General features: G+C 53.4%; 1 protein-coding gene across 9 annotated transcripts in view; it reads left to right on the forward strand.

The window, feature by feature from the left end:
* The window catches only part of PPP2R5C (protein phosphatase 2 regulatory subunit B'gamma), a 139694-nt gene extending 119055 nt beyond the window's left edge, over positions 1 to 20639 (forward strand). For 2 of the 9 annotated variants that reach the window (XM_018066070.1, XM_018066066.1), the window contains 6 exons: positions 1148 to 1318; positions 2877 to 3004; positions 5552 to 5653; positions 7219 to 7291; positions 12257 to 12373; positions 15863 to 17876. In XM_018066070.1, coding sequence (XP_017921559.1) covers positions 1148 to 1318; positions 2877 to 3004; positions 5552 to 5653; positions 7219 to 7291; positions 12257 to 12373; positions 15863 to 16015 — 744 coding nt within the window. In that variant the 3' untranslated portion in view covers positions 16016 to 17876. The other 7 variants (XM_018066062.1, XM_018066067.1, XM_018066065.1 and 4 more) reach the window with 5 other exon arrangements.

Consider the following 27308-nt stretch of genomic DNA (forward strand, 5'->3'; position numbering starts at 1 on the left):
GGCGTGCCTCACAGGGAACGGCTGCACAGACCTGCACTGGGGCCCTGGCCTGGGCCAGGCTCACCCCCTCGCTGCAGCCAGCGCTCCACAGGCGCTAGTGAGGATTTAGTGATAAAGTCCTCTCAGCAGCCCCAAGGTGAGGATTGTTGTTCCCCCTGGTATTAAAGGAGGGCTCCAGGGCACCGAGGGCTGGCACCAGCGCGTGGCCACGCAGAGGGCTCGCCAGCAGCATCAGTACTTCACAGCACTTCGTGTCTCTCTTTCTGATGTGTTTTAACACAATTGAAAACACTGTGTGCACAGCTATGTACGTATATGTGTGTTCAGTCGCTGAGTCGTGTCTGATTTTGCAACCCCATGGAGCCCGCCAAGCTCCTCTGTCCATGGGATTTTTCAGGCAAGAATACTGGAGTAGGTTGCCATTTCCTCCTTCAACAGATGTTCTCGACCCAGGGTTCAGATCCACATCTCCTGTGTTGCAGGTGGGTTCTTTACCACCTAAGCCACCTGGGAAGCCCCTGTGTATGTATGTGTGTAAATATATATGAGCAGTCAATTTGAGAGAGAAATGGAGTGTGCCTATGTGTGTGTGTCTCCACCCCAAGACATGTAGACAGATTCATATGCTCTACAATCCTCCAGTGGTCTTATTTTCTCTAAGCTCACCTAACTGCCTATCTTTTTGTCTTTTTTTGTTTATTTATTTAAAGATCTGACTCTTACTGATATGGTGGTTAAACAGAGTGGGTCACATAAATTAAAACTGTGATTCTGAAGTATATAAGATTAGGTCTAGCTCATGGCTCAGATTGTAAAGAATCTGCCTGCCATGCAGGAGACCCGGGTTCAATCCCTGGGTCGGGAAGATCCCCTGGAGGAGGGCATGGCAACCCCCCACTCCAGTATTCTTGCCTGGAGAATCCCAAGGACAGAGGAGCCTGGCGGGCACCAGGCCATAGGGTTGCAAAGAGTCAGATACCGCTGATCAACTAACACTTTCAACACTAATTATAAAAGCCAAATTCTCAACCACTGAATCACTGTTCCTTCTTACAGGGGAGAAAGCACCACCTCATCTGTGGCTTCTCAGAGGGGACCCCTGAACAGGGAAGCAGGCTGTGACCCCTGTGTGTTGTCTCTTCTGTAGGTGGTAATGGCACTTCTCAAGTACTGGCCAAAGACCCACAGTCCGAAAGAAGTCATGTTCCTGAACGAATTGGAAGAGATTCTGGACGTCATTGAGCCGTCAGAGTTCGTGAAGATCATGGAGCCTCTTTTCCGGCAGCTGGCCAAGTGCGTCTCCAGCCCCCACTTCCAGGTAGGGCGCCGCAGAGAGCGGCCTCGAGTCGTCCCCTCAGGAGCCGGTGGGTCGCGGGGCATCGCTGGTCGTGTTCTTGCCCTTCGGGTAATCTGAAGGTGACAGTCGGGCTTTGGCCTCAGCTGTAACACATTGAGGCTTCGGGTCTATCCAGTGCCTTGTCCCCACCCTGCCACTGAAGACACGCTTCTCAGTAAGAGTGATTAAGGGCAGCTTCTCTGTAAGCCGCCTCCGTCTCTGTGTTCCCTGAGCTGCCAGACACACACAGCCCTACCATCCACAGCTGAGTGCTCGGTATTTACGGAGAATGTGCAGCTGTTTGGCGTCCACTCCCTCCCTCCATAAGCGATCCGCCTCTGACACTTGAGTTTTAGGAAACAGTCGTGGTTCTCATTTCCGTCCCTTCCACGTCCCTGCGTGGGGGCCGCAGCCACGCCACGCCCTTCCCGATTCGCCCTCATGCCCTCCCAGCCCCCGTCAGAGGTCTTCCCGGTGGCTCTTCCAGCCTGTCCGCCTCCTTTTAACACACTGGGCACCATCGTTTTGTATCGAGATGGTATTTATGGTGGAGTCTTCGTGAACAAGGTAGAAACGTAGGCACCGAAGGAGCAGAACCTCACGGTCTCCAGGGCATCACGGTCCGGCCGGAGAGGGCGCGTGGCCGCTCGGCCCTGCCGGTGGGCTCAGAGCTGGCGTCCCCCACCCCGCTGTCCCCAGCCGGCACCCCCGCGGCCGTCTCACGCCCCCTCCCGCCAGCCCTCGGCAGGGATAGGCCCCGCCACCACCGGTTTTGAGCAGAAGCCACATTTCCGCGTGCACACCGGCTCCCCCTGCCTCCGCTGCTGCCGTTTACCACGCGATGTAGCCCTGACACGTCAGACCACTCGGCGTCATGGGCTCACCCCAGAGTGCAAGCTCCCCGACGGCGACGGCTTCTGCCTGCAGGCCTCCCCGTGGGATCTTCAGGGCCGGACGGTGCCTCCCCAGGGCAGACGCCCTCCCCGGGGCAGACACCCTCCCCGGGGCAGACGCCCTCCGCAGGGGCAGACGCCCTCCGCAGGGGGAGACGCCCTCCGCAGGGGGAGACGCCCTCCCCGGGGGCAGACGCCCTCCCCGGGGGCAGACGCCCTCCGCAGGGGCAGACGCCCTCCCGGGGGGAGACGCCCTCTGCAGGGGCAGACGCCCTCCCCGGGGGCAGACGCCCTCCCGGGGGGAGACGCCCTCTGCAGGGGCAGACGCCCTCCCCGGGGGCAGACGCCCTCCCCAGGGGGAGACGCCCAGAGAGGGTGCCAGGCAGCTGATGGTTGAGGGCGAGCTCACGCGAGTTGTGGCCTGAGCACCCGGCCGGTATCCAGCAGAAGCGCTGATCCAACCCATGCAAGACTGAGTGACTGATCTGAGGCACAGGGAGTCATCCGCCTCTTTGCTGAAGGCACCTCAGGGTTACAGTCGAGAGCCCTCTCGCTTGCAGAAGCGATCCTGCCCTTCCTGGCCAGTGGCGTGCGTTCCCCCCCCTGTGTGCGTGCCGCCGCTGAGTGCTGCGCCCTTCTGCCTGCAGGTGGCCGAGCGGGCGCTGTACTACTGGAACAACGAGTACATCATGAGCCTGATCAGCGACAACGCGGCCAAGATCCTGCCCATCATGTTCCCGTCCCTGTACCGCAACTCCAAGACCCACTGGAACAAGTGAGCGCCCGCTGCCCGCCCTTCTTTCACCCCTTTCTAATTAACCTGGTTTGGGGTTTTTTTTTTTAATTCAAGTAGCCTTTATTTATTTGACCACACTGGATCTTTGTTGCTGCATGCAGGCTTTTCTCTAGTTGGGGCGAACGGGGGCTCCTCCCTAGGTGGGGTGCGCGGGCTTCTCGCCGCAGCATCTTCTCTTGTTGCCGAGCACGGGTTCTAGATGCGCAGGCTCAGGAGTCGTGATGCACGGGCTTGGTGGCTCCACCGCATGTAGGGTCTTCCCAGACCAGGGAGCGCACGTGCCTCACGTGCCTTGCATCGGCCGGCGGATTCTTAACCACAGGACCACCAAGCAAGTCCTGTGCTGGCCATTTTTAAATTTTGTGTACAGTATTTTGATGATACTTGAAACCAGTTACTATTGAATCCAAGTCTCAGTATCAGTTAAAAAAATTAGATGCCGATTTCTCTGTGGGCTGTGACCAAGCGGAAGCGTGGGCTGTATCTCGCCCTTTCGTTGACATCCTGTGCCCGAGTTGGGCCCACGTAGGAGGACACAGTGCCTCCCTGCCCAGCCCCACCTTGTCCCCAGGCGGTGTCAGGAGGTGCATCTTCCAGGCCTCCTCTGAAGCTCCCTCCAGAGGAGTTAAAGGTTATCACAGCCTCGGGGCTCATTCCCCGCTGGAACAGAGGCCACCCCTCCCGTGGGGCCCTCTGGAGCCCTGCTGACCCTCGCCCTAGTGAGCCCCTCTGTGCCCGCTGCCCAAGCAGCCAGAGAGAAGGGGCGAGTGACGCAAACGCCACCTCGGAGTCTCTGGCGCCCGGTGCCCTGCTGCTCTGCCCCGTCCTCTCACTTGGCACAGGTGAGCAGGCTGACAGTCGCAGCGGTCGTCTGCTACGACCGCAAACCACACCACCCTCTGGGCTGCCCTGGTGGCCTCGTTGTGCTCATAAATAAGGAGTCAGGCTTCCGCTTCGTCCATCGTCTGCCCTTTCTGTGTTATAATCAGTGAATCCGAGTTTAAAGCAGAAGGGACAGAGCTCTGATATCCAGTCCCGCCCTCTTGTTTGTGGGGGGATGGCAGGGTGGGACGCGGCCCGGCGTGCCCCTGGGAGCTGGTGGGCCGCTGTGTCCGCGGGGTCTGCCCTCACCCCTGCTGCTGTTCTGGCTCACAGACTTGCTCTGCTGCCCACTGGGTCTGTCTCAGCCACAGCCTCCTCACCTGAAAAGCAGAGAAGATGCTGGCCCTAGGACTTGCCTGGCGGCCCAGTGGTTAGGACTCCTCACTGTCACGCCAAGGGTCCCCCAAGTCCAGGAACTAAAGCCCCACAAGCCACTTGGCTCAGCCAAAAAAAGGAGGAAATGTTGGCACCCACTGTTGAGTGGTGACCGATCGATCAAGATATTGTCAGGCCACATGCAGTGCGTTGCCTTGTGGCGCCCGCCACCCTGCCACGGGGTTGGTTAGGACGGAGCGAGCGTGCGTCAGTGTAAAGCTCCTGGCGCTTCTCTGCACTCATGCGCTTCTGCAGCAGCCCCTCAGCCTCAGGTCTGGCAGCGGCGCCAACAGCCAGAGTAGGAGAGACTGCAGCCGTGGCAGTGGAAAGAGTGGCCTAGCGGTCCGTGTTCACGTGTCGCTTTCAGCAACCTTTCCTGCGTGACGTTCATCTTCTGTTGAGCTCCGCAGGTGCTAACCAAGCCCTGGAGCTAAGCCCCAGCTCCTGCATGTGGTTCAGAGCGCTGTGATGGCTTAGTTCCCTGCCCCCTGCAAAGACAGACACGTCCTGTTAGATGTTTTCTAAACAGGATCTGGTTTTATTATAGTGAATTAAATACTAGTTAAGACTTGCGTGTCGAGTTTTTGCTTGTTGCTCCCAATGCTGTGGGTTGACCAGGCTCTGAGGGGCAGTCCTCTGCCCGAATCACGGGGGTCAGGGGGAGTCCCTCACGTGGCTGCAGCTGATGACAGGTGAGACCGGAGTCCTCCCAGGGCCCTGTTGGGAGGGGGACAGCTGGGCCCTCCCTCTCCTGGGTGTCAGCGCCTGAGAGCTGAGCTGGATTAAGCTGATCGGTAGCAGTTTCATTTAACACTCTCCTAAGCTGTGCTTTGGCAGTGTCAACGTTAGTTTTTTGTCCTCAGTGAGTAAGATTGAAAGGAAGCTGACGTCTACAGGAAGTAAAACATTTCCATTCTTCTCTGTGTGATTAAGCTTGCCTTAACTGTACCTGTTCGAGGTTCAGCGTTTTTTATTTGACTTCCAAGTAATGATGCGGCTTTTGGCTGCCGCTAGCAAGGTCAGTGAGCTGGAAGGCCCAGGCACTGAGATGAGAGGCGTGGTGAAGCAGGGTTGCCTCTGAGAAAACCAGCAAGGAGTCAGAAAGTCACAGGCTTTTAACTCTAAAGCTTAGGAGACTTGTGGGACCATTGAAATATGCTGACAGGTTGGGAGAGGAAGTAGTGTGTGGTGGGGGCGGGGAGGGGGATGGATCCAAAAAAATGAAAAAGATGAAGCATCCTGAGTTTCAACACGAAGCTCTCGTTACAGGACAATACATGGCTTGATATACAATGCATTGAAGCTCTTCATGGAGATGAACCAAAAGCTGTTTGATGACTGCACCCAGCAGTTTAAGGCAGAGAAACTGAAGTAAGTTGCTCTTTTCAAAAGTTATTCTTTCAAGGATTTTTTTTTCCCCTTGATCCTGAATAAACCTCTGCCATTGGTTTGTCCTAAAAAGTTATTCTTCACTTCAAAGCAACATCTGCCCTTTTGTACTAGAAAGCAAATTAAATCTTTGTGATGAAAACGTATTTTCTAAGTTAGCTTTTCTCTGGCACCTCCCTGGTGGCTAGGACTCAACGCTTTCATTCCCGAGGGCCCGGGTTCAATCCCTGGTTGGGGAAGTAAGATCCCGCAAGCCTCACAGCCCGCACCCCCACCCCCTGCCTGCCGCAAAAACAGCGACCTTAGCTATTCTCTCCCTTATTCTACCAGTTCAGTCATCTTTGCAAAAAGTACATGTAATCATCAAGAATTTAACTTTTAGAACCTTTGCATTTCTCAGGGACACTTAAAAACAGGAATGTGTAGTAATTTTTCATGGTCATCAGGCAGGAATTTAGATTCTATCCTCTAAGTTCTGTGTAAAAGAGCCAGAACCTCACCCAGCATCGCTTTATTGTTCTGACTTGTTGGTCTCCATGAGTTCAGGCATTCTCCCGAGAGTCTGGGGCCTGAGCCCCTCACGAAACCAGGGCCCTGCTCTCGTGCCGTGAGGACGTCAGAGCCCACCCCTGTCCAGGGACACGCTCAGTGACTCCGTCCCCGGGCTGTGCTGGTAGCAGCCTGCTCCAGCCGTTAACAGAATCACAGAGTGCCGTGTTCCTTCCTCAGTGTGTGTTTACCTGTATGCCAGGCCCTGCTGTGAATAAAACAAACACAGCCCTTGCCCTTCTGGAGTTTCTGCTCTGGGCAGTGCGGAAAGAGCACGAGCGCAAAACATGAACGAGTGTGTGAGAGGCGGCGACAGAGGGAGCCGCAGCAGGAGGGCGCAGGGAGCTGGCCGTGGTGTCCTCGCCCCGCAGGCTGCCTGGCCCCCCTGCCTCAGGCGGGCGTAGTGTCCAGGGCTGAAGTGCGTGACCCCTGGGGCTTGTCTGATGGTGCATCATTGTCCATGGGACATCGCACCCCTAAAGGGGACCTGACCCACCAGGCCGCACGTTTTCTAGATTTAAAGAGTCGGTCCCGTGATGAGTGATTTCCTGAAGGTGCTGCGCCTCGTGGGTGCAGACCTGCGTGCTGGGCCTCTGTAAGCACGTCCTCACCTGGCTCCTCCACGCTGGGGTGCGGGCTCGCTCTTCACGGGTGTAGAGACGTCTCATCGAAGCCGTGAGCGTCCTGTGACAACGCAGCAAAGCCAGGGAAGGAAGGCGGCGAGGAGGTGCTGGTGCAGACGTCCCTAAGAGCCGAAATTCTTAGACGTGTTAAAGTTCTGGTGTGTTTGTAATTTTAGCTCTTTTTCCTCTAAGCCCAGTTTTGGTTTTTTTTTTCCCCATTGCGTACCTCGTGGTCACCACTGTGACATACGTGAAATAAGACCAGACAGTGACAAAGAGGAAATGAGGTGTCGTGCTGCTGGCCATGCCCCCCCCCCACACTTTCGTGAATTTGATTTGTTTCTCTAACGCCAACGACATTTTACTATTTTTCAGAGAGAAGCTAAAAATGAAAGAACGAGAAGAAGCGTGGGTTAAAATAGAAAACCTAGCCAAAGCAAACCCCCAGGTACTAAAAAAGAGAGTGACGTGAAAACGTCTAGGGTGTGACTTGAGTATTTTTGTGAGAGAGGAGTGTGGCTTCATCGTGGGAGGGGAGACAGCTCCACTTCACTAACACTGTGTACGAAACTGTCCGCAATAAAAATGCTTTCCAACCTTCGTATAAGTACTTATTTTGCCCCACCAAGTTTTTACCACAGGATTGGCGTTTTTACTGATTATTATTATTATTATTATTATTTTTAAATAAGATGCAAACCTTTCGAATATACTGTGGTAAAAAGAAAGCCAGAATACAGCCTCTGTTCTGGGCCCAGATTGCAGTTTGCTTTTCTCTCTCAAGTGTTATAGATGCTGTAGTTGAAACAGTCCTTTCCTTTCTTTTTAATATCAAATTAATTCTACAGGGGAAAAAAATAAAAACTGGATTTGAAATAGATGAAGTGTGAAGTCAGCGACCTGTGTCCTAAAATGAGGCTTCTTCCAGGCTTGAGCCTTTCTCAAAACAGTTGACTGACTTCTGTCATCTTAGCAACTAATCCTTTTCTCCCGCCCCGGCGCACCCTGGCCGCTGGGCCCAGCGGGCGTGTCTTCTGGGGGCACCGGCACTGAAGCAGTGTCCCCTGTAGAGGTGAGCCAGCTGACACCCCCCCAGACGGCCGGGGTCGGGGGCCGGAGCTGGGGCCGCAGGGGTCATGTCCTCTGGTTGGGGGATTGGAGCAGGTCCCGGCAGGCATCCTTCCTGGCGCTGAGGGTCCATCTGACTGTCCCTGAAGGGCCTTTCTATGAGTCTCTGCCGCCCCTGAGAATTCTCAGGGCTGTGGTCAGCTCCCCAGAAAAGAAAAGATTCTTATTTTCTGAGGATAACTGCTCCAGCTGCCCCCTAAAGTCCTAAAAAGTTCTGTGAGGTGAACCAGATGACACGCAGCCTACTTGTTGCCTTTGGTGAGAAGTGTGCACGAGGCATCGTGATCTCAGGTGTTCTGTGGGTTCTCAATCTCCGTGGCGTTGAATAAAAAGTGACACGTGACTCAAAGTTGAAAGTATGTCCTTCACGTTCGTAACAACATGCTGATTTGTTATTCCCTGTCTATATGCCACGCTCTTATGCAGAAGTGCTGTTTTAAGATTACTGTGAAACAGTGCGGTCGTTACTGAGGTGGGTGGCTATGGGCGTATACTTTCAAGAACAGAATCTATGCTGAACATGAGGTTAAAATATGGCTGACGTTTGTCCTAAAGCCCTGCATCTGGGGCGTGTGGGTGGACGGCCTGGGCCTGACGGGGCACCCAGCTCCCTTGCTCTGTTCTGATGGCTCCCATGCAGAGGTCAGACGGGGTGGGGGGGGGTCCCAGTCAAGGTCATCAGGGCCCCCATCACACACACCCTTGGAAAACACGTGAAAATGTGTACAAATCAGAGGGTCTGATTTTATTTGTTTTACCTGGAAAACAGGAATAAACCCCATGGGAGATCCCACTAACGTATATATATGTGTTATCCTCATTCCCCTGTTTCTGAACCTTTCCTGAATGTTCATCCATCGCATTTTCCCTCCTTCGGCCGCTCTGTCTCATGGCGTCTCAAGTAGCAGTGTCCACGGGGTGGCCTCTGCTGGGGTCTGCCTTGTTTGTGCTGTGGAGCCCTGGGCCGGGCACCGCCCCGTCCCTCATCTGTGCCTGAGAACCACCTCTGCCTCCACCCCAGCCCGTCCCATCCGCACGCTGCAGTCCACCGCTCACTGTCTGAAATGGAAAATACTTCATGGGCTAGTGTCTCAGAGCTGGAAATCAGGGCCTTGGTGCTCGCTGTTCATTCTCGAGAGAGAGAGAGAAAATCTTTTCTAAATTCTAATCACTGCTTGCCATTTATAACAACCAAAAATGGTAAATAATTTTGTGGGTAATACAGTTTGCTTTCTATCTCTGTAATGAAAGTAGATAGCTGGGTGGTTGCAGCCTCAAGCGCCATCTCGAACCTACCGTCTGAGAAGTGGTTCACCAGCTTCCTCATTTAAGGTGGCCCCCAGCCCTCCCTCTGTTCGCAGGGGGGACTCTAGCAGTCTGCCTGGTGCTGAGCCTTAGATTTGCCCAAGCCAGGTCTCATCAGCCCTGAGACGTGACCGCAGGTCCCCATGTAGGCCACTGGATTCGGAAAGTGGTGGTCCTTTAGGATTCGGGTTGTTTGCCTTAGCAGTTGTGGCAGCTTGCGTTGGGGTGCTTTTAACAGTCAGACGTGATTCAGTTTAGTAAAGTCGTGAAATACGGAAGGTTTCTAACGTGAATATGTTTTTCCCAGTCCACCAAAAGAAGCCATACAGCGGTTTAACGCTCATCTCCTTTCTGCGGGGATCTCGTGACATGCAGACCAGGTGCGCCTCTGATTTTCAGACGCGGCTGTGGCTCCGCGTTCTGTCTGTTAGCAGCGAAAGGACGATGCATATTAGGCCCGGGGCACAGAGCCTGGCTGCCTGCCTCTCGTGTGGGAGACAAGCCTCTGGGCATGTGCGTTCCCTCTCCCACCTGTTGAGAACATCAGCCTTGGCGGGTGGGGGAAGGTTTTTATTCCTGGTGAGACTCCTCTGCCCACCCCCCTCCCCACCCCAGCCTGCTAGTGACACCGACTTCCTGCAGACATCGCCTAGCATCCTTGTTCGAACTTCTCTTTGCCCCGAGCCCCCCAGGGGCTCAGAGTCCCGCCCTCCCCTGCACTCCACCCCCCCACCCCCGCTGCTCTTGGCACAGCCACTCACCGGTTGTTCTGCCTGGACACTGATTTTCTCCTGGCATGGCCGAAAGCTGAAATACTGGTTCAAACCCCACGCACCACCTCCTGGGCACTGCCCTATCTGCCTCGCCCAGCCCGAGTCCTGCTGGGACAAGTTGCGTGAGGCCCCCAGCTCCTTGTGCCAAGCAGGCCCCCTCCTCTCTCAGCCGATGGTGCCAACTGCATGTCCCAGGATACACAGATGAGAATGAGACAGGGCCTGGGTGTCAAGGAGGGGAGCCAGGTGGGAGCAGAGAGAACCCAGACTGTCATATGATACAAACACTGGGGGTGATGCTGGCGAGAGTCTGGTCCTGCCTTTAGAGAGGGACACGTAAAGGAAGGCTGGGGATAGGGTGGCCACAGCCGGGTGTCCCCACGCCACCAGGACTTAGCCCTCCAAGAGCGCTGGGCTGCCTGCAGATGGAGCCAACGCGTCTCAGCTAAGCTGGGGGTGCTGCAGCAGCCGGGGGTCAGGACAGAGTGGGGCCTCTAGGGAGACCAGGCTGCTCGTGGATGGAGTGTCGTCGCAGGGCAGGGGCTGGGCATGGTCTGAGTCAGGGCCGAAGCTGGAGAGGGAGCAGGACCCGTGGGTTTGTGCAGGCGTCGTCCCGGCTCACCTGTGTTCAGAAAGCTATCGGGGTGCTCTGGGGCACCTGTGGAGACGCTGCTGCTGGCCAGGGCGGGTGGGGGCGCTGAAGGGCCTGCGCACCTGCCACAGTGGGAGAATCGGGCTCGAGGATGTGGCTCCTGCGAGGGGCTGAAGGCAGGAGTCTGCGAGACCCTCGGGGGCCATGAGGAGGGACAGTTGTGTCGTCCACGCTGTGGCGGAGGAGAGAGGAGCGGGGCTGGCCGGCGCCCCAGGCCCAGGAGGGGGCGGTTTCAGGGCTGACGGTGGTCAGCACATGGCCACAAGCTCACCCACAGCCTGGTGCTCAGCTTCCCGTCAGAGGGCCAAGGCCCAGGCCTGAGGGGTCAGGAGGAGAAGGGCCCCCCGAGAGCTGAGCGGTTCCCCCGGGTGCGCTTGGCTGGTGGGAGGGAGGCATATGGGCGGGGGGCCCAGGCCCCCAGCCCAGGCGGAGGGACATGGTGCAGGGCAGGGAGGGCGGAGCTGCATCTCGGGACCCCAACGCCCCCCCACCGGCCCGGAGCCTCGGTGGGTTAGCGTAAGGACCGCAGCAGTCCTTCAGTCAGGGGCTTCTAGCACTCACATTATAGCTTGTACTTGGAGTAGCACCCAGCTCGCGACAGACACACGAGTGGACGCTGAGCGCTAAGGACAGTCAGGGCTCTCTGCCACCTGTGAAGCAAGCTCATCCCCCACCCCGCCCAGTCACACTCTCAGAAGCAAAGTCAGAAACCGTCCTGCTCACACCAGAGCTTCCCTGGTGGCTCAGAGGTTAAAGCGTCCGCCTGCAATGTGGGAGACCCAGGTTCGATCCCTGGTTCAGGAAGATTCCCCTGGAGAAGGAAATGGCACCCCACTCCAGTGTTCTTGCCTGGGGAATCTCATGGACGGAGGAGCCTGGTAGGCTGCAGTCCACGGGATCGCAAAGAGTTGGACACGACTGAGCGGACTTCACTTCACCTCACTTCACACCAGAGCCTGACTTGGCCTGGAGCCTGGGGAGAGCGGCGTCCCCGGGTCCCCCGACAGGACCCCACTGGCTTGTGGGCACATCAGGCCCCCTGCAGGGCCGGCCCCAGTTGGCAGGGTGAGGTGTGAGCTGTGGGACTGATCGAGACAACATCGTCCGGGAGGTGAACAGAGAGGCTGTGCATCAAAGGGCGGGTGTGATTCGTGCTGGGGTTGGGGTGAGTCTGGAGAGCACGGAGCAAACAGGGACGTGAGTGAGGGTGACGTGGACGCGGGGAAGGCACAGTGAGGCCCGCAGGGTGTGGGCAGAGGTGGGGGCTGGAGGCAAAGGCTTCTGTGGGAAGCGGTCCCCACGAGCAGGCCCAGGACATCAGGAGGCCAAGGCTCCAGGGTGGGTGTCCTGCGGCCCAGGGCTGGGAGAGCCTGGAAGTGAGGCGGCCGCTCTGCTGTCCCCGCCTGCAGGTGGGCAGGTGTAGGCCAGGCTTGGCTCGTCCCGCACACAGGCTTCCTTCAGGAGGGGCCCCGGGGGCGGGCAGCATCTCGAGGAGGAGCCCTGGAGCCACCCCCCTGAGCGCTGGCCGAGAGTGACTCCGCGCTTTGCATTGCAGTACGCAGTGTATAGTCAAGCGAGCACCATCAGCATCCCGGTGGCAATGGAGACAGATGGGCCTTTATTTGAAGATGTGCAGATGCTGAGAAAGACAGTGAACGAAGAGGCTCGCCAGGTAAAAGCGCGCAGAGCTCAGCTGGCCGCGCCCCGTAGAGACTTGCTTATAAGACGTGTGTGCGATTTTAGCCACGTGGTGGGGCGCAGCGCCTCCCATATAAGCTGACGTGGAAACTCACGAGTTGGCCATCTTACGGGAAACCTCCCATCTGTACATCTTAGATCAAGTTAGTAGAAGCAGTTTTTAAGGGTTAATACGTGCCTGAAATGTGTTTTCTACGTTTACTCTTAAGAGTAATAATCCCAGCTCTTACCTGCAAGTCAGCTCACAGCTAGAGTAAGAACTCGAAAGGTGTGCGGTCACGTCTGCCCCGTGTGCCCTCTGCCCACCTCTGGCTCCTGCTGTGGCCCAGGGCCGGCCCCTTTAACTTCTCCACAGAGTTCCTGCCAGCCCCCGGGGGCCCCAGGACGCCGGGCAGAGCTCTCCTACTGTCAACAGCAGGGTCCTGCTCACGCCAGGGCTCTCTCAGGCCCCTCAGGCAGTACCCACAGTCATGTGGTCTTGTTTCCACTTGGCAGAGATGCATATTCAGATCACCACGGGTCCAGAGAAAGGCTCCTGTCGCTAAATTGGGAGCAGACGCGATTTAGGCTTTGCAGAGGGTGGCAGGCGGAGCTGCTGCCTGCCCCGTGTCTCTGATGGTGCCTCCCGTTCTCAGTCCAGGCAGCTGATAAGCGCTCCCCAAGTCTGGGGACATGGCCCTTTCTGACTCTGGAACGTGAATCCCCTTTGAGCTGCATAAGAATTCCTAAAGACTCCCAGCACTACAATCCTGAAATGTAAAAACAAGCTAGAGAGGCTAAAATTGAGCTGCACTCTGAATGCAGATGGTTTCAAGAGGAGAGGATCATCCTGAGCTCAGGGTTGTTGGTTTTTTTTTTTTTTAACTCTGTTTTTCATTCAAGTAAATTGTGTGCCCCGCCTGATCAGACAGGATCAGACATCACCACGGGCACACGCTCTGGACCATCCAGACTGCACGGCCCGCTTTGGCCATCTGCATCCCAAAACACACCCGGGGGACTCCCAGGCTTAATGTACAGAAGAGAACCTAGGAAGCTCTCATTCATAGTTTTCTGTTACTGACAAGGTGTTGAAATGATAATATTTTGGATATACTGGGTTAAATAAAAAATGTTACTCCAGTAATTTTCACTTGTTGCTTCCCACCTTTTCAGCGCGGCTGCTAGACAGTCTGGAATTGTATGTGTGGCCGGCACTGTGTTCCCACGGGGCAGCACGGGCCCAGACCCCCTTTTCTCAGGGCTGCCGGACCCCCCATGCCTCCTCCCGCCCAGCCAGCTCTTGACCTCAGGTTCAGGGAAAGGCAGGTGGATGCAAACACTGAAACTACCGTGGGAAAACATCAGTGATGCATTTTTTACTTAATCCAGTTTGGATTCCATCATTTTCCTCACAATATTCTTAGCAATGAATAGCCTGAATGAAAAACAATGAAAACCTTTATCTTTTTTCTCAGTCTTATGGGGGTGTTAATTTTCTTACTAAGGCTTGTTTTGTTTTGTTTTTAACTTGGAAAGGAATTTGAAGTCATTTCTTGGATTGCCGTTTCAGTTTTACAGCCTCAGGTAGGCTAGAAACATGAGCGCTGGCATCATTACAGCAGGCAGGCAGAGCACGTGCGTGTCAGGGTCCCTCTTGGCAGCGAGCCTGCCCGTGGGTGGTCTTCAGTCTAGCTTCACGTAGTCTTTGGCTCACTCAGGCCCAAAAACACAGAAAGGGAAAACGACAGCTTACAAGCCAGTCCTGATACATTAAATATTTTAGGGCTGGAGGGGTTTTCTTTTGGGGACGTCATTTGACGTGATAATTAAACCCAGGAAAAGGATAGACTCCTCCCAATTATGAACATATTACATAATTGTCGATCTTTGGGTATATTTCTGACTCAGGGCCGACTCTGTAGGGGATTTAGAAAAAACAGCATTCTTGCCTTGAGAAAGACTACCTTTGAAAGTCAGCTCTCGTATTTCCTTGGTGGCTGCTCCTTCCCAGCTGGTTGATCTTCCAGCGGCCCCTGGAGGGCATGTGGAGGGCACGTCTCCTTCCCCTCCCTCCACGGTGGAGAAAGAAGCAGCCTCTCTGCTCATCCAGTCCTTAGTCCTGAGTCACCGGGTGTAGACAAGGCGTCTCTCAGAGAGCTCTTGGTTTGCCAGTTTATTTTCATGAAACTCTTGAAATTAGATTATAAGACTGAGCTTTCTGTGTAATTGACATTCCTACAAAATCTCCCCTCCCCGCCCCTCACGCTACCTTTAAGTGTCTATGGATCTTGTTCCTGTGTTGGAAGACTGCTATTAAGGTATCAGTTCTCTCCCAAATTAACAGAACCCAGTCAGAATCCCAACAGTCACCCTTCTCTTTTTAAAGACATTGACCAGCTAATTCTAAAACGTATACAGAAATGCAAAGGACCTAGAATAGCTAAGATAACTCTGAATAAACTTGGAAGACTAACACCACCCAATTTCAAGACTTATTATGGATTTCTGTGGATCAGTTGAACTCCCCCACCCCCCGCAAATAGCAACCTACCTAGATGAAGAAGTTTATAGTGCAGTCTCTTAGCTATAATATTTGATATGACAGGCTCTTGTCAGTTTGAAAGTATTTGGAGCCATAGTCCTGAAATCCTCAAACACACTGTCGTTAAAGCAAAGAGAAGATGCTGAGATGCAGGGGAAATCTATATTCCTCATTTGGAGACCAAACTGACTGAAGAGGTTATGCTAAAAACCAGGCTTTTCAGTTTTTATATTTAGTAATGTGGACATTGACACTGCCCCCTTTAGTTTATTTTCAGCTAGGTTTATTTTTCCAAAATAACTCGACATTTCTTCGAAGTAATTTGAACGTGGGCTCACAGCTGACGTGAGGTGGACGCAGGAGAATCTTCTCCAGCGGAGGAGACCCCAGTGGCCATGCAATGTACTGGGTTGGGGTTCTGGGGAGAAATTCAGTTATGTATTGGCCTGTCAGAACTGTGGCTTGAATTTCTTCTGAGAAAATTGTGTAACCCTATGTAGAACCTCCAAAAAGAACCAGTGAAGTTCATGTGAATGACATTCATCTATCAGAGACGTTTAAAATGTTTTGCAATTCTCATTTTTAACAGTCGGTCGGGAGGAAAGCAGTGTCGAGCATGCAGTTAAGGAAGGTGTAGAAAGACGGAAGGTGGGAAGTGAAGGTATTCCTTACTCCAGTACATAGAAATGTATTTATAAGGCTTTTTTTTTTATATTTAGGAAAAGAACTGGCAATGCTGTGTACATGAAGTATTTTCCCTTTTTTTCCCCTGTCATTCCAGCTTGTGATGGTGAAGACAAAGGAATCTGGTCCCTCAGGAGACTCTGATGAGTTCTGTCCTGAATTAAGTAGTGGAAGCACGCACTCTTTCTGTGCACCCACCCCAGTGTTGCCCCCCACTTCCCGAATAGCCGCTTTCAGAGCTGCTTTTCCTTTCAGAGCCGCTGTCCTGCTGCAGACAGAGACCGCATCTTCCCGGCTCACGTCTCCAGGGAGGTGTCCAGGGCAGCACTCCCCTCTGTCTCGTCCGCCCCGCCATCAACAGCATGCTCGCCCGCACACCCCTCCACCAGGGCCACTCGTCCAGGGTGACCATCTGCATGGCATCTCTCTCCTGCCTCCCATGTTTCTGATTTTTTTGTTTGTTTGTTTTTTAACCTTTGTAGCTTGTGTAGCTGCTCTCTGCTTTACACCCTGGTTTTAAATGGCTACACAGGAAGACTCAGCAGGTCCCTCTCTCTCTCTCTCTCTCTCTCTCTCTCTCTCTCTCTCTCTCTCTCTCTCCTTCCAGAAGCTTCCCCAGTCACGTTTGCCTTCTCAATTTGCGTTTGTTGGTTTCCAGCTCCCAGGTTCTTACTACTGCCTTTTTCTATGAAAATGTTTCTTCTCTTTGGAATGCCTGTCGGCGGCAGTTATTAAATATTTTAAGTATCTGAAAGGCTTTTGTTTTGCCTCGCTTTGCTTTGTTTTACAACTCAACATGGAATGGACATAAAATTCAGGGTAGAATTTCCCTCTGAGTCTCTCCCGGGTCGAAGGCAAACTAGGCTTCACCGATGAGAGCGCTTTTACAAGGGCTGTGACCCTGATCGGCAGCCCCTGAAGCTATCTTACACCAGTTTCCGGGAGAGAAAATCAGAATTCCTGCCTTTGCCATAAATGAACCTTAATATCCAAATAACATTTCTAGAAACAGTCCTAAAATGATATGACAAAAAACTCTTTCCAAACCTTGACATTATTACGGTCTTCACAGGTAAACTTGCCAAGAACCGTGAGAAATAGCGGCTCTGCAAAACTGCACTTTTCATATATGGTTTCTGCAAGTCCCTGAATATTTATATTAAAGCACAGAGAAGTATACTTTGCGTATCATGCCAGCGGTCCTGGCAAGCTGGCCACTCTGGGGAGTGGTCAGAGATGTGTGCCATTCGCTATCAAGTGATTGACTTAGTACGAGTGTTTTCTGGCAGGTGTTTGCTCATCACCACAAATAGTATTGCTATTTAAGTACTACCTCCCCTTTGCTGGAGACACTTAAACAGAAAGGAAGTTGTGGTTCTTGTCAAAGTTCCTCACAAACTGGCTGCGTCCTGGAACATAACGGTGTGTTTAGGCGACTTTGATGGCGTCTTATTTTGTTTCAGACATACTGGTATTGACGCAATGGCCCTAGTTCAAAACTGAATAATTTAACTATTATTCATGAACTCCCCATATTTCAGACCACCCTTTCTCTGCAGACAAAATTCTCTATAAATTCCCATGCAAACAGGGGTTCATTTAATTTTTTTCCTTCTTTTTTTCCCTTAGTAAGACCAAAATGTCCTAAGTTTAGGAAGAAAATGGAATGGAGAGGGGAATCTTACATCATACCCTGAATGTTAGGAAATTTTATGTAGATGATTAAATGTATAGTCTTTCTAAGTTCTAGAAGGTTTTTTCTCTTACATGACCTACTCACTACCTCTCATTTTAAGTATCTTTTTTCAAATTTAATAGAAGTTTTAGACCTGTTGCTGGCTTTGAGTCCAGTTTAAATGTGCTTTTCATTCTTTCTTTTTATCTACCTCCAAGGGAAATTTCGACTTCCTGAAATGCCTCTGTAAGGGACACAACCGTAAAATGGTTTCGGTGACATTTTATGACCTAGGAAGATTTTGCCATTTATGAGATGTGCTAAAGCTGATGAATTTACAAAACAGAGGTATCCAATACCCTGGACAAAACTGTACCTTTTAGAAGACCGCGCTGCCAACACCATGCACACTGTCCCTCGGTTCTCTCTTAATAGACGAGGCGTCCCCCTCGGTCACTGAGGGGGTGAGGGCCACCCCGTTTTCTGGGTGTCCGGAGTCCTCAGGGGGGCCCTGGAGTGTGGGCTGCGCCGGCTCAGAGCAGGGCGAGCACACCTCCAGGTCGCCGGGTCTGTCGCCAACGCCGTGCGTTTCCATTGCAGGCCCAGAAGGACCCGAAGAAGGAGCGGCCCCTGGTGCGCCGCAAGTCCGACCTTCCCCAGGACCTGCACGCCAAGAGCGCCCTGGAGGCCCACAGCCGCGCCGAGGAGCCGGCGCCCCAGGACGGGCGCTAGCCCCCGCGCCTGCCCATAGAGAAGACACGCTCCGTGTGCCATACCAGTCAGTCACACTCAATCCAAGCTTCCTCCAACCCCGTCTGTAGGCAATCGCGTCCTTCCGCCTCAGCTGAGACTAGGAGTTCAAACAATGGTGACCGCCCAGGGCTGTGCGTGCACCCTCCCCCAATTCGGGGTCCCTGCATGGCCCCACATAAGACGGTTCCCCAAAATCAGAGCTAAGAGAAGCACCCCAGTCGTCACCTTCATGTTCTCCCCTAATGGGATTTGCGATCATTTACGTTAGGTGGGTCTTAGGAGAATATCAATGGTTTTCAAATCAAAGGAACACTATAAGAGAGTATCACATATTTTTTAAGACTGTACAGCCCTTCAGACTGTTACGCCAGCAGTTTCTTTCTGGGTGGTTGGGTTTTTTTTTTTTTTTCGGGCTGTTTTTGTTTTTAATCCCACCGAGGTGGTTCTATGCTGTCGATCTTAACACAGCTCGCTGGGAAAGTGACGTGACCCTTCTCCCCGCTGTATCTTCCTGAAGTATCACTTTACTCCAGCCAGTGCCGTGCGCACCGCGTCCTGCTGCTGCTGCGTGTCACTAAAGCCATATTTCCAGGTCTGGGGTCCAGCACCAGGGTCCCGGGAGTGAGCTCATAGGAGAAATTTGTTTAAAAAAAAAAAAAAAGCTTTCTCTTGCCTGGAATTGGAACTTTAAAGTGGTGCGTTCAATGTCTTACTTTGAAGAATGATTTTTCTGTACTTAACACGTTGTTACCCTTGAATGAGGCTCTTTAATTGATAAATTCTCTGAGAATTCCACTTTTTGTAGAAAGTCAGAAGGGAATCATTTTGAGTGAGGCCAGCTCTCAGCCCGAGACAGGCCTCAGCGGCCTTTGGGCAGAAGTCACAGAATCAGTGCCGTGGGAAAGTGCCCCCCTCCCCTCCCGCTCCCCACGGTGCAGTCCCCAGGGCTTCACAGAGGCGGCAGCGGCAGCAGCGATGGCCACCGAGGAGTCTCCGCTGCAAAGAGGACACCTTAGTCGATGCCTCATAAGGAAAATCCAGCGTCTGAGTCTTCACTGGTCTTCAATGCTGCTAAATATTTCAGACTTCCTTGCATGTATTAAGCTCTCTGTTTTCAATGGGACGGCACGAGGAGAAAAATCTTTAAACTTAATCTTTAAACTTAAGGCTCTGTTCTTTACGTCTCTCCTTGGTGGCCAGTATTTTGACTGACTTATCCTGCTCGAAAGCTATTTGAGATGCACACCGCCGCCCTCAACCAGTGATTCTAGTTTCCTGTGTCTCTGGCGTAAGATGCTATAACTTGATGTTAAATGTCTTGATGCTTCAAAGGCTTCCGTCAGGATGTCTCTCACTCAGGGTCTTGGGGGGACCCATTCAGACCCTGTGAGGAGCGGAGCAGACGTTGTTCCCTGTGCAGCTCGGAGCCTCCTGCCCGTGGGTCTCAGTTAACCCCCCACCCGACAGCGTGTATCTCCCTGGGTCCTGTCACTTGGAGGGAGCGGACCCCTTGTCTTCAGAGCAGGTAGTCGATTGGAAGGCCGCCCCAGCCGAAAGCGGGAGGAGAAACCTTCCTGAGAAACTTGACAAGTATCCCTCCACTTTGCCATTATGAAATTTACCATTAAAAAAAAAGTTCAGATGCCTTCTCCTTTTGAGGGAAAAAGGGTGCTTTGCACTGTATAAAAGCAGTGTCTTGCGTATCTCGATAAACCATTGTTTGAACTTCCGTCTTTAGCTGACGGAGGATGTTCTCGGAGTGTCCCCGAGAGGTCTCTGGGAAGCCTCTCCTCTTGCCCGAGGGAAAGAGCAAAACCTCGGTGTTTGGGTGACGTGGAAAGCTCAGCATTTAAGAACATCTTTTTGTCCTAGGTTTTCCTTCTGCTCTTTATTGAAGACAAACATTCACCAAAAAGGGAAGAAAAAAAAAAAAGGTTTTGAGAGAAACTGATTTTCTTTGACGAGAGTATTATTTAATATTTTGGCCTCTTAAAGTTTTCCTAGTTAGAACTCAGATTCCCTGTGCTAAGTGTTCAGCTTACATATTATTACATAGATACACTGTTCATTCTGTACCAAACTGATTTCAAAAGTACGGCATTGAAAATAAACTGGTGACTGTTTTTCTTCATAAAGTTCTGCGTTTCGAATCTTCACTCTTTCCAAAAGGTATCTGTGCATCAGACATGTCACGATTCCGAGTGTCTTTTTAGTGCGGCTTTAGTGTGGCTTCCTTTTAATATTGTACATACGTTGTATCTTTGTTTTATGGTCATGAGTAGTAAAAATGTAGACTTCATATTTTGTACAAAATGTCCTATGTACAGAATTAAAAAAAAAAAAGTTCATAGAAACAGCAAAAATAGGTAAGTGGCACAATTATTTTTCTTTAGAGAATATCTGTAACTTTATGCTTTAGTGAAATGTTAAGTACCTACATATTTTTTAACATTTTGTAATTCAGAACTTTTCGTTTTGACCTTGTTTATGAAGAGAAACTTCATACACTTGCCATTTAATATGCTCTTTTATCTAATTTTAAAAGAAGAAAAACTCTTAAAAATGGTGTATTATATGGACTAAATAAAGAACCTGTGAATTTTACTGCTCATCATGACGCTAAATTCAGCCATGGTGTTGGGCAAGCTGGTGGCGGTCACTGTAACGGCGAGGGGCGGGCAGCCCCACCGGGGACACCGGCTGGAAGGCCCTCGCTCAACACGGGTTGGGCGGCCACTCTGCCGTCCACCACAGCCCGGTCTTCCCCGAGCCTTCCGTAAGCTCTTTTTTTTTTTTTTTTTTTTTCGCTTCTCTAATGGAAAAAAGTAGAGATGACTTTTTAATGACCGCCCTCGTTTTGCGAGTAGGCAAATGTGAATCCAAACGCAGTTTGTAGAAATGGATTATTTGAGCCCTAACCGTGATGTTTAAAATGGTTCTCAAAGGGACGTTAAAGTCTTGAGAGCAGAGGAGGATGGCTGAGGAGGAGTTGGGGTCCTAGCTGATCCACCCTCATCTTCCCCGGGGGCTCCCTGTCCTCACCGGGGCGGTTACGGAAAAGCGGCCCAGGATCAGCCGCTCCCTGGAGTCGTGGCGACAAGCTCACCCTCCTCGGGCCTCCCAGTGGGTGGGCTGTGACCCAGGCCCCTCGGTTTCCTTGTCTGTCAAGCGGTCCCTGTGACTCCTCCCCACCCCACCCCGCCACCCACCACCAATGACAAAGGTGCCGAAGTCGCTCCTGGAGCTGGGGCTCAGTGACGACCTTGGGGACGCCCCTGCGTGTCTGGTGGCGGCCGCTCCACCGAGGAGGGCACCCGGTGTGACGGCCCTTCGGCGCTGGTGCAGCTGCTGGAGCAGCTGTCCTCAGACGGGGCCTTCCCGTGCCCGCACCCCCCACCCCACACACACACACACCCCGATGTGCTCACACTGGTAGCACACACACAGTCAGAATATGTGCTGGGGCAGGAAGAGAGGGGCGGCCCCGGCACCAACGGTAACGTGGAGAAGTTGGCCTAAGGCTGCACTCTCTCGGGTGGGGGCCCTAATAGAGTCTTCACGGCCCTCTCCGAGTGCGCTTGCTAGAAATCTCTCAAATTCCCTGCAAATTTAACGGCACTGGCCACTGCCTCCTGCAGCCCCAGGGCCCACGCGGGTAGGGCTGGGAGCTGAAGCTTCCGCTCTGGCCAAGCAGGGGAAATAGCCCCAGGGGACACGTTCACCCCACGTCTGCTTAGAGGGTGTTCAGACTGCACTGAAGGCAGGCTCCTCAGGACTTAGCCCAGGTGAGCGCACAGCAGGTCGTGTCCACAGGAAGTGCTGCTGTTGAGCGGACTGTCTTAAAGCTTTCTCTCTCTGGGTCAGAGTCCAGATGATTCCATAGCAAACGCTTCTGCTAGGAAACCTAGAGGTTGCTTCTTCCACAGTTGTTTCTCTGTGAGCTTCAAAAAGGCTGGAGTAAAGAGCCTGCTGTGGAGGGCAAACTGAGCCAAACCCAGCCCCAGGGCAGGCGGGGTCACTCGCAGGACGGGCAGAGGAGAAAACAGGCCTCCTGGACCCCGAGGGCAGCCTGACACTCAGAGGCCGCGGATGGGAGGCCTGTTGCCAAGTTTAGCATCCCAACATCAGCACCTCAGGCTCCCTGATTCCCCGGAAGGACACGTGGAAGTGAGTGGAGCTGCTGTCGTCACGGTTCATGAGCAGATGGATCCAGATGGAAGTCAGCGCAGGGAGAGATGCGCCAGCCAGCGGGGTGGTCTGGGACCGGCTGGGAGCTCCCCACCCCCCTCCACCACCCGGCTCCTCCCTCCCTCCACCCGGCTCCTCCTGGCCATCGTGGCCCCAGCCTTGGAGTCCAGTTTCATCGGGGGTCAGTCACACTGACATAACTGACGAGTGTCGTCCAATCCCCCCAAAGATGGAGCTGATTCTCTGCAGCCCAAGCTCTGCCCCCCTCTCCCCAAATCCCACCGTTAGCACAGACTCTCCAGAGAGGCCCAAGGCCCCCAGACGAACTTATCAGGCAGGACGTTCCCAGGGCCGAGAGGTGACCTGCCTGGAGCAAAGGGCAGAACTGTGTAGGGTCAAGGGGAGCCCTTGGGGGCTCAGCCGCCTCACAGATGAGCGGGAGGCACAGAGAGGTTGGTTAACTGTCCTGGCCACGGCCAGCACGGGGCAGAGCAGGCAGCCGGTGGCGCCTGTGTGTGGGGCCTTTAACAGCTTCCACCACACAGGCAGGTGGAGACAGGAAGAGGAGGGGGCTTCTGGCTGAACTGTGAGCCGCTTGAGGAAGTCGAAGATTCCAGAGAAGAGACTCATGAGCTACCCAGCAGAGGGACAGAGCGTGAAGAGGAGGCTCCATCACTCCGGGAGGACGCAGTTCCACACCCGGGAGTGGCCCGGAGGTGACTTGTATTTAACATCAACATCAAATAAACCTGAAAATACGCCTCGCTTTACATTTTCCCCTTCAACTCAGAGTCTGAACGTCGGGGAAATGTGTTCCCTGCCCCCTGGGCTTCTAGAATAGGCTGGTCGGCCAGGGCATCCTGATAAGTAAGGAGTGGTGGAACGGGAGGTGTCTAGGTAACCAGTGGTCTTGGTTACCTGCCTAGCCAGACAGGGGCCCAGGAGTCTCCAGGGTGGGGATCTCAGGCAAAAGAGGCTTCCTGACTTCACTCATTCATTCATAACCACCATGAACACCACAGGCCCGCTGCCCAAACCAAGACGCAGTCCAGTAACTCTAAGTTACCACTAGATCCCTCGTGAGCTTTCTTTTCCAGCCCGGAGACTGGCATGACTTCCCCCCAAAGCAAGTTGCTTCATGGGTGAGGATACCCAGGTCCACAGGTGCTCAGTGAGCAGAAAAGCCACGTCTCCCAATTCCCAGCCCCTTGCTTTTGTCGACATGATTTGAGACCCCAAATCCTCCCCATCTAAGGTGACACGGGAACCGTATCGGATCCCTGATGGCCATGCCCAGGCCCCCACTGCCCATCTGCTCACACAGTGCTGGGCATGACAGAGGGCTCCTCTGTCCTCCAGGGCACTGAGCCAGTTCCCTCCCTTTGTGCTCACTCAGTCGTGTCTGACTCTCTGTGACCCCACGGACTGTAGCCCGCCAAGCTCCTCTGTCCATGGGATTCTCCAGGCGAGAGTACCAGAGTGGGTTGCCATTTCCTCCTCCAGGGGATCTTCCAACCCAGGGATCAAACCCCGTCCCTTTCGTCTCCTGCACTGACAGGCAGGCTCTTTACCACTGTGCCAGCTGGGTCATGAAGCTGTCCTTCACCCAACATGCTTCTCCTCCACACTTGGCATTAAGCCCTCATGAAACACGAGCGTAAGTAGTAGTTTTCTAGGAACTCCTTGCTTGAAAACAATTGGCGCCACTGTGCGCCACCCTGACCCCCTGGAAAAACTAGAAACACAGCAGCAATGTTGGTCTGCCTCCGGTTCTGCAGAATCTGGGATCCCAGGAACCATGGTCTAGTTCAAAACCCTTGTTTTACAGAGAATGAAACAGACCCAGAGACGGGAAAGCCCAGGATGAAACCAGTAGATGCCGGTCCCCAGCCCATCGCACACGTCTAATGAGACCCCGGAGTTGTGTGTGTGTGGGTCATCCTTTATGTGGCCTGCCACGTGTATTCTTTCTAGGTTGTGAATTTTTTAAATCTCTCTCTAGGAAAATGAAATACTTAGGACAGGCAATGAGCTTCATATGGAAATGTTGTTTAACAAGTGAAAATTTAAATATTTTCAGAGTGAAAGAAAATAATTCTCATGGAATTCCCTGGTTGGCCAGTGGTTAGTGTTCGGTGCTTTCTCTGCCAGAGCCCAGGTTCCATCCCTGGTCGGGGAACTAAGATCCCCCATGCCACACAGCATGTATAAATAAATAAGTCCCATATTAAAGTTAAAGTTGTTCAGTCGTGTCCAACTCTGCGACCCCATGGACTATACAGTCCATGGAATTCTCCAGGCCAGAATACTGGAGTGGCTGTCCTTTCCCTTCTCCAGGGGGTCTTCCCAATCCAGGGATCAAACCCAGGTCTCCCGCATTGCAGGCAGATTCTTTACCAGCTGAGCCACAAGAGAAGCCCAAAATATTAAAATCCAAGTTTCTCAGAACATTTGGGAAAAGCATTTTAAATCATCTTCAGTCCATTATCCAGGATGTACCAGAAGTGTTCAGTCATTTATAACCACACATTTCCTATTTTTAAAAAAGTACCATATTTTTCACTCGTTGACCTTGCAAAATCTGAGTATAGAAAAAACCCAAAAACCAAACCCAGGCTGCTAAGAGTGAAGATGTGACCTGAGTGAAGACAGTGGAAAGAATTCTGAACAACAGATGTCTGTGCATGTGTGGGTGCTGGGGCCTCCGGGTGCCTGGGACGGTCTCGACAACCCACACACACGGGCCGGCGCTGGCAGGAGGGGCCACACCTCCCGGCCATGACCCTCTAACCTGCACCCCAGGGAGCAGCACCACCACCTCCGCTGGCCAAAGCCGGAAGCCAGCCTGGATTCTCCCTGCACTTGGAGTCTTAAATCCCGGAGGCCACGCCTCCCAGGTGCATCTGTCCATCTGCCTTACCCAAGCTTCGCTCTTGGGCCTCCATCCCCGGCTTCCAGCATCCCCTGGACAGTGTGACAGCCTTCTCTCCAGAGCATCTTAAACGGTGATCACATCACCCTCTTGCTTAAAACCCTTGAGCGACTTCACCAGGCATTTAAAGCCTGAACTCCTTGCTGCGGAAGCAAGTCTCTGATCCGACTCCTGCCGACCTGTTCCATCACTGGTCTCTGAGTCTTACCCCTTTCCTGCCTCGGGGCCTTTGCACAGGCTGCCATGCCCATGCCATCCCCAACGTGGCCTGGCCGACTTCTTGTTATCCCACGGGTCTCAATGGCCATGTCTTTTCCTCAAAGAGGCCTTCTCTGACCACCCTATCGAACTGGATATCCCCATTCCTCTCAGCCCACTCCTTCCTTCAGAGCCCTGATACAATTTGCAATTCTGTTTCTCAGTTAAGAGCCTCCGCCTTAGTTAAGAGCCTCCATCGCTAGACAGGGACCTCACCTGTTTTTCACTGTACGTCACCTGTGCCCAGCTCTGTCCCCTGTGCCCAGCTCCGTCCCTGGCATACTCTGCTCACTCGGTCAAGCGAATGAAGGTATAAAGGGCTGGATGTCCGCCTGAGAGGGGCTGTGCACCCAAAGGAGGTGGCCGTGGGGAAGAGGATCTTTTGGCCCTCATCCCTTTGGTGTTTATGGGATGTGCCAGGCAGCGATGGTGGGGATGAGCAGCACAGACCTCAGCACCTGGGCAGGGAGAGGGCGGGGTTCTGCAGGAGCACCCCATTGGACTCCGCCCATTGAGGGCGGAGAATATTACAGGCAAGTGGAAGCGCTCAAAGACCCAGAGGTAGGAAAGGCCTGAAGTTCTGCTGGAGCTCCGCTGTCACCAGAGGGCCCAGGGACAGTGGTCACAAAATGAGGCTGTAGACATGTGCAAGGGCCAGCGGAATGCAGACTTTAGCCCGTGGGTGGTGGGCAACTGAAAAGAATTCTACCCAGAGGGGGTGACAAGATTAGAACAGGCAAGGGACAGGTAAGCCCTGCAAGTTGACAAGAGCTAGGGCGGGTGGGGGCTCCCGTGCAAAAGAGTGAGGACCGGCTGGGAGGAGCCGGAGCCACCTGAGGGTGCCAAGCCTCTGCTGCCACTGGGACTCGGGGCGCTCGGCGGAGGAAACCAGGAGTGAAGAAACCCTGGCGTGCCAAGGATGGATGGCATAGGGAGGAAGGGCGGTGCCCGGAGAAGGCTGTGCGGGGTCCCCTTGCACAGAGGGCAGCCAGCGTGCCGCCCCCAGGGAATGTCCACGTGCTCTCTCTCGAGCTGTGCACTGACCCAGGAGGCAGCCCGGGGACAGAGACTCGGAGGGCACGTGGGCTGCCCTGTCCTGAGCAGAGCAGAGCTGGACCCTCATCCTGGCGACGGGAATCCAAACACTGCTCTCATCTGTCACCTGCCCCTGCCCACCCGGGCCCTTGACCAGACATGGCAGGCCTGCCAGAAAGAGGGGCAGCAAGGGGACCCAGGGGCCTCCAGGGCACGAGTGGTAAGGAACCCACCTACCAATGCAGGAGATGTAAGAGGCATGGGTTCAATCCCAGGGTCACGAAGATCCCCTGAAGCAGAGCATGGAAACCCGCTCCAGTATTCTTGCCTGGAGAATCCCATGGGCAGAGGAGCCTGGTGGGCTGCAGTCCACGGGGACACAGAGTTGGACACGACTGAAGTGACTGAACCCACACGCGTGCATGTGAGGAGACGCAGCACTAAGCGAAGGAAGGGAGGGAGAAACTCACGTAGAGGCACAGGTTTGGGGCAAGTAGATGAAGGAGATGCTCTCTGATGCCCTGGATTTTCTCAGCGAATCCTGAGTGTGCAATGAGGCTGTACTGAAAGTCAGGCCAGTGCTGTGATTCTCTCTGGCTGCACAGGGCGGGAGGCGGGGAGGCCCCACCTCCCCGCACCTGCTTGCCCTCTCCTCCAGGAGTGAGGTTTTCTGATTTAGTTTCTTGGGCTCCAAATCGCTGTGGATGTTGACTGCAGCCATGAAATTAAAAGACGCTAGCTCCTTGGGAAAAAAGCTAAGACAAACCTAGACTGCCGGGGTCCAGCCCCGGTGGATCCAGGGTGATTCGAAGGTGGGGACAGAGTCGGCATCTTTGGAAAAATACATATTTAATCACAGA

This window comes from Capra hircus, chromosome 21 (assembly GCF_001704415.2).
Source record: "Capra hircus breed San Clemente chromosome 21, ASM170441v1, whole genome shotgun sequence".
Classification (NCBI taxonomy): domain Eukaryota; kingdom Metazoa; phylum Chordata; class Mammalia; order Artiodactyla; family Bovidae; genus Capra; species Capra hircus.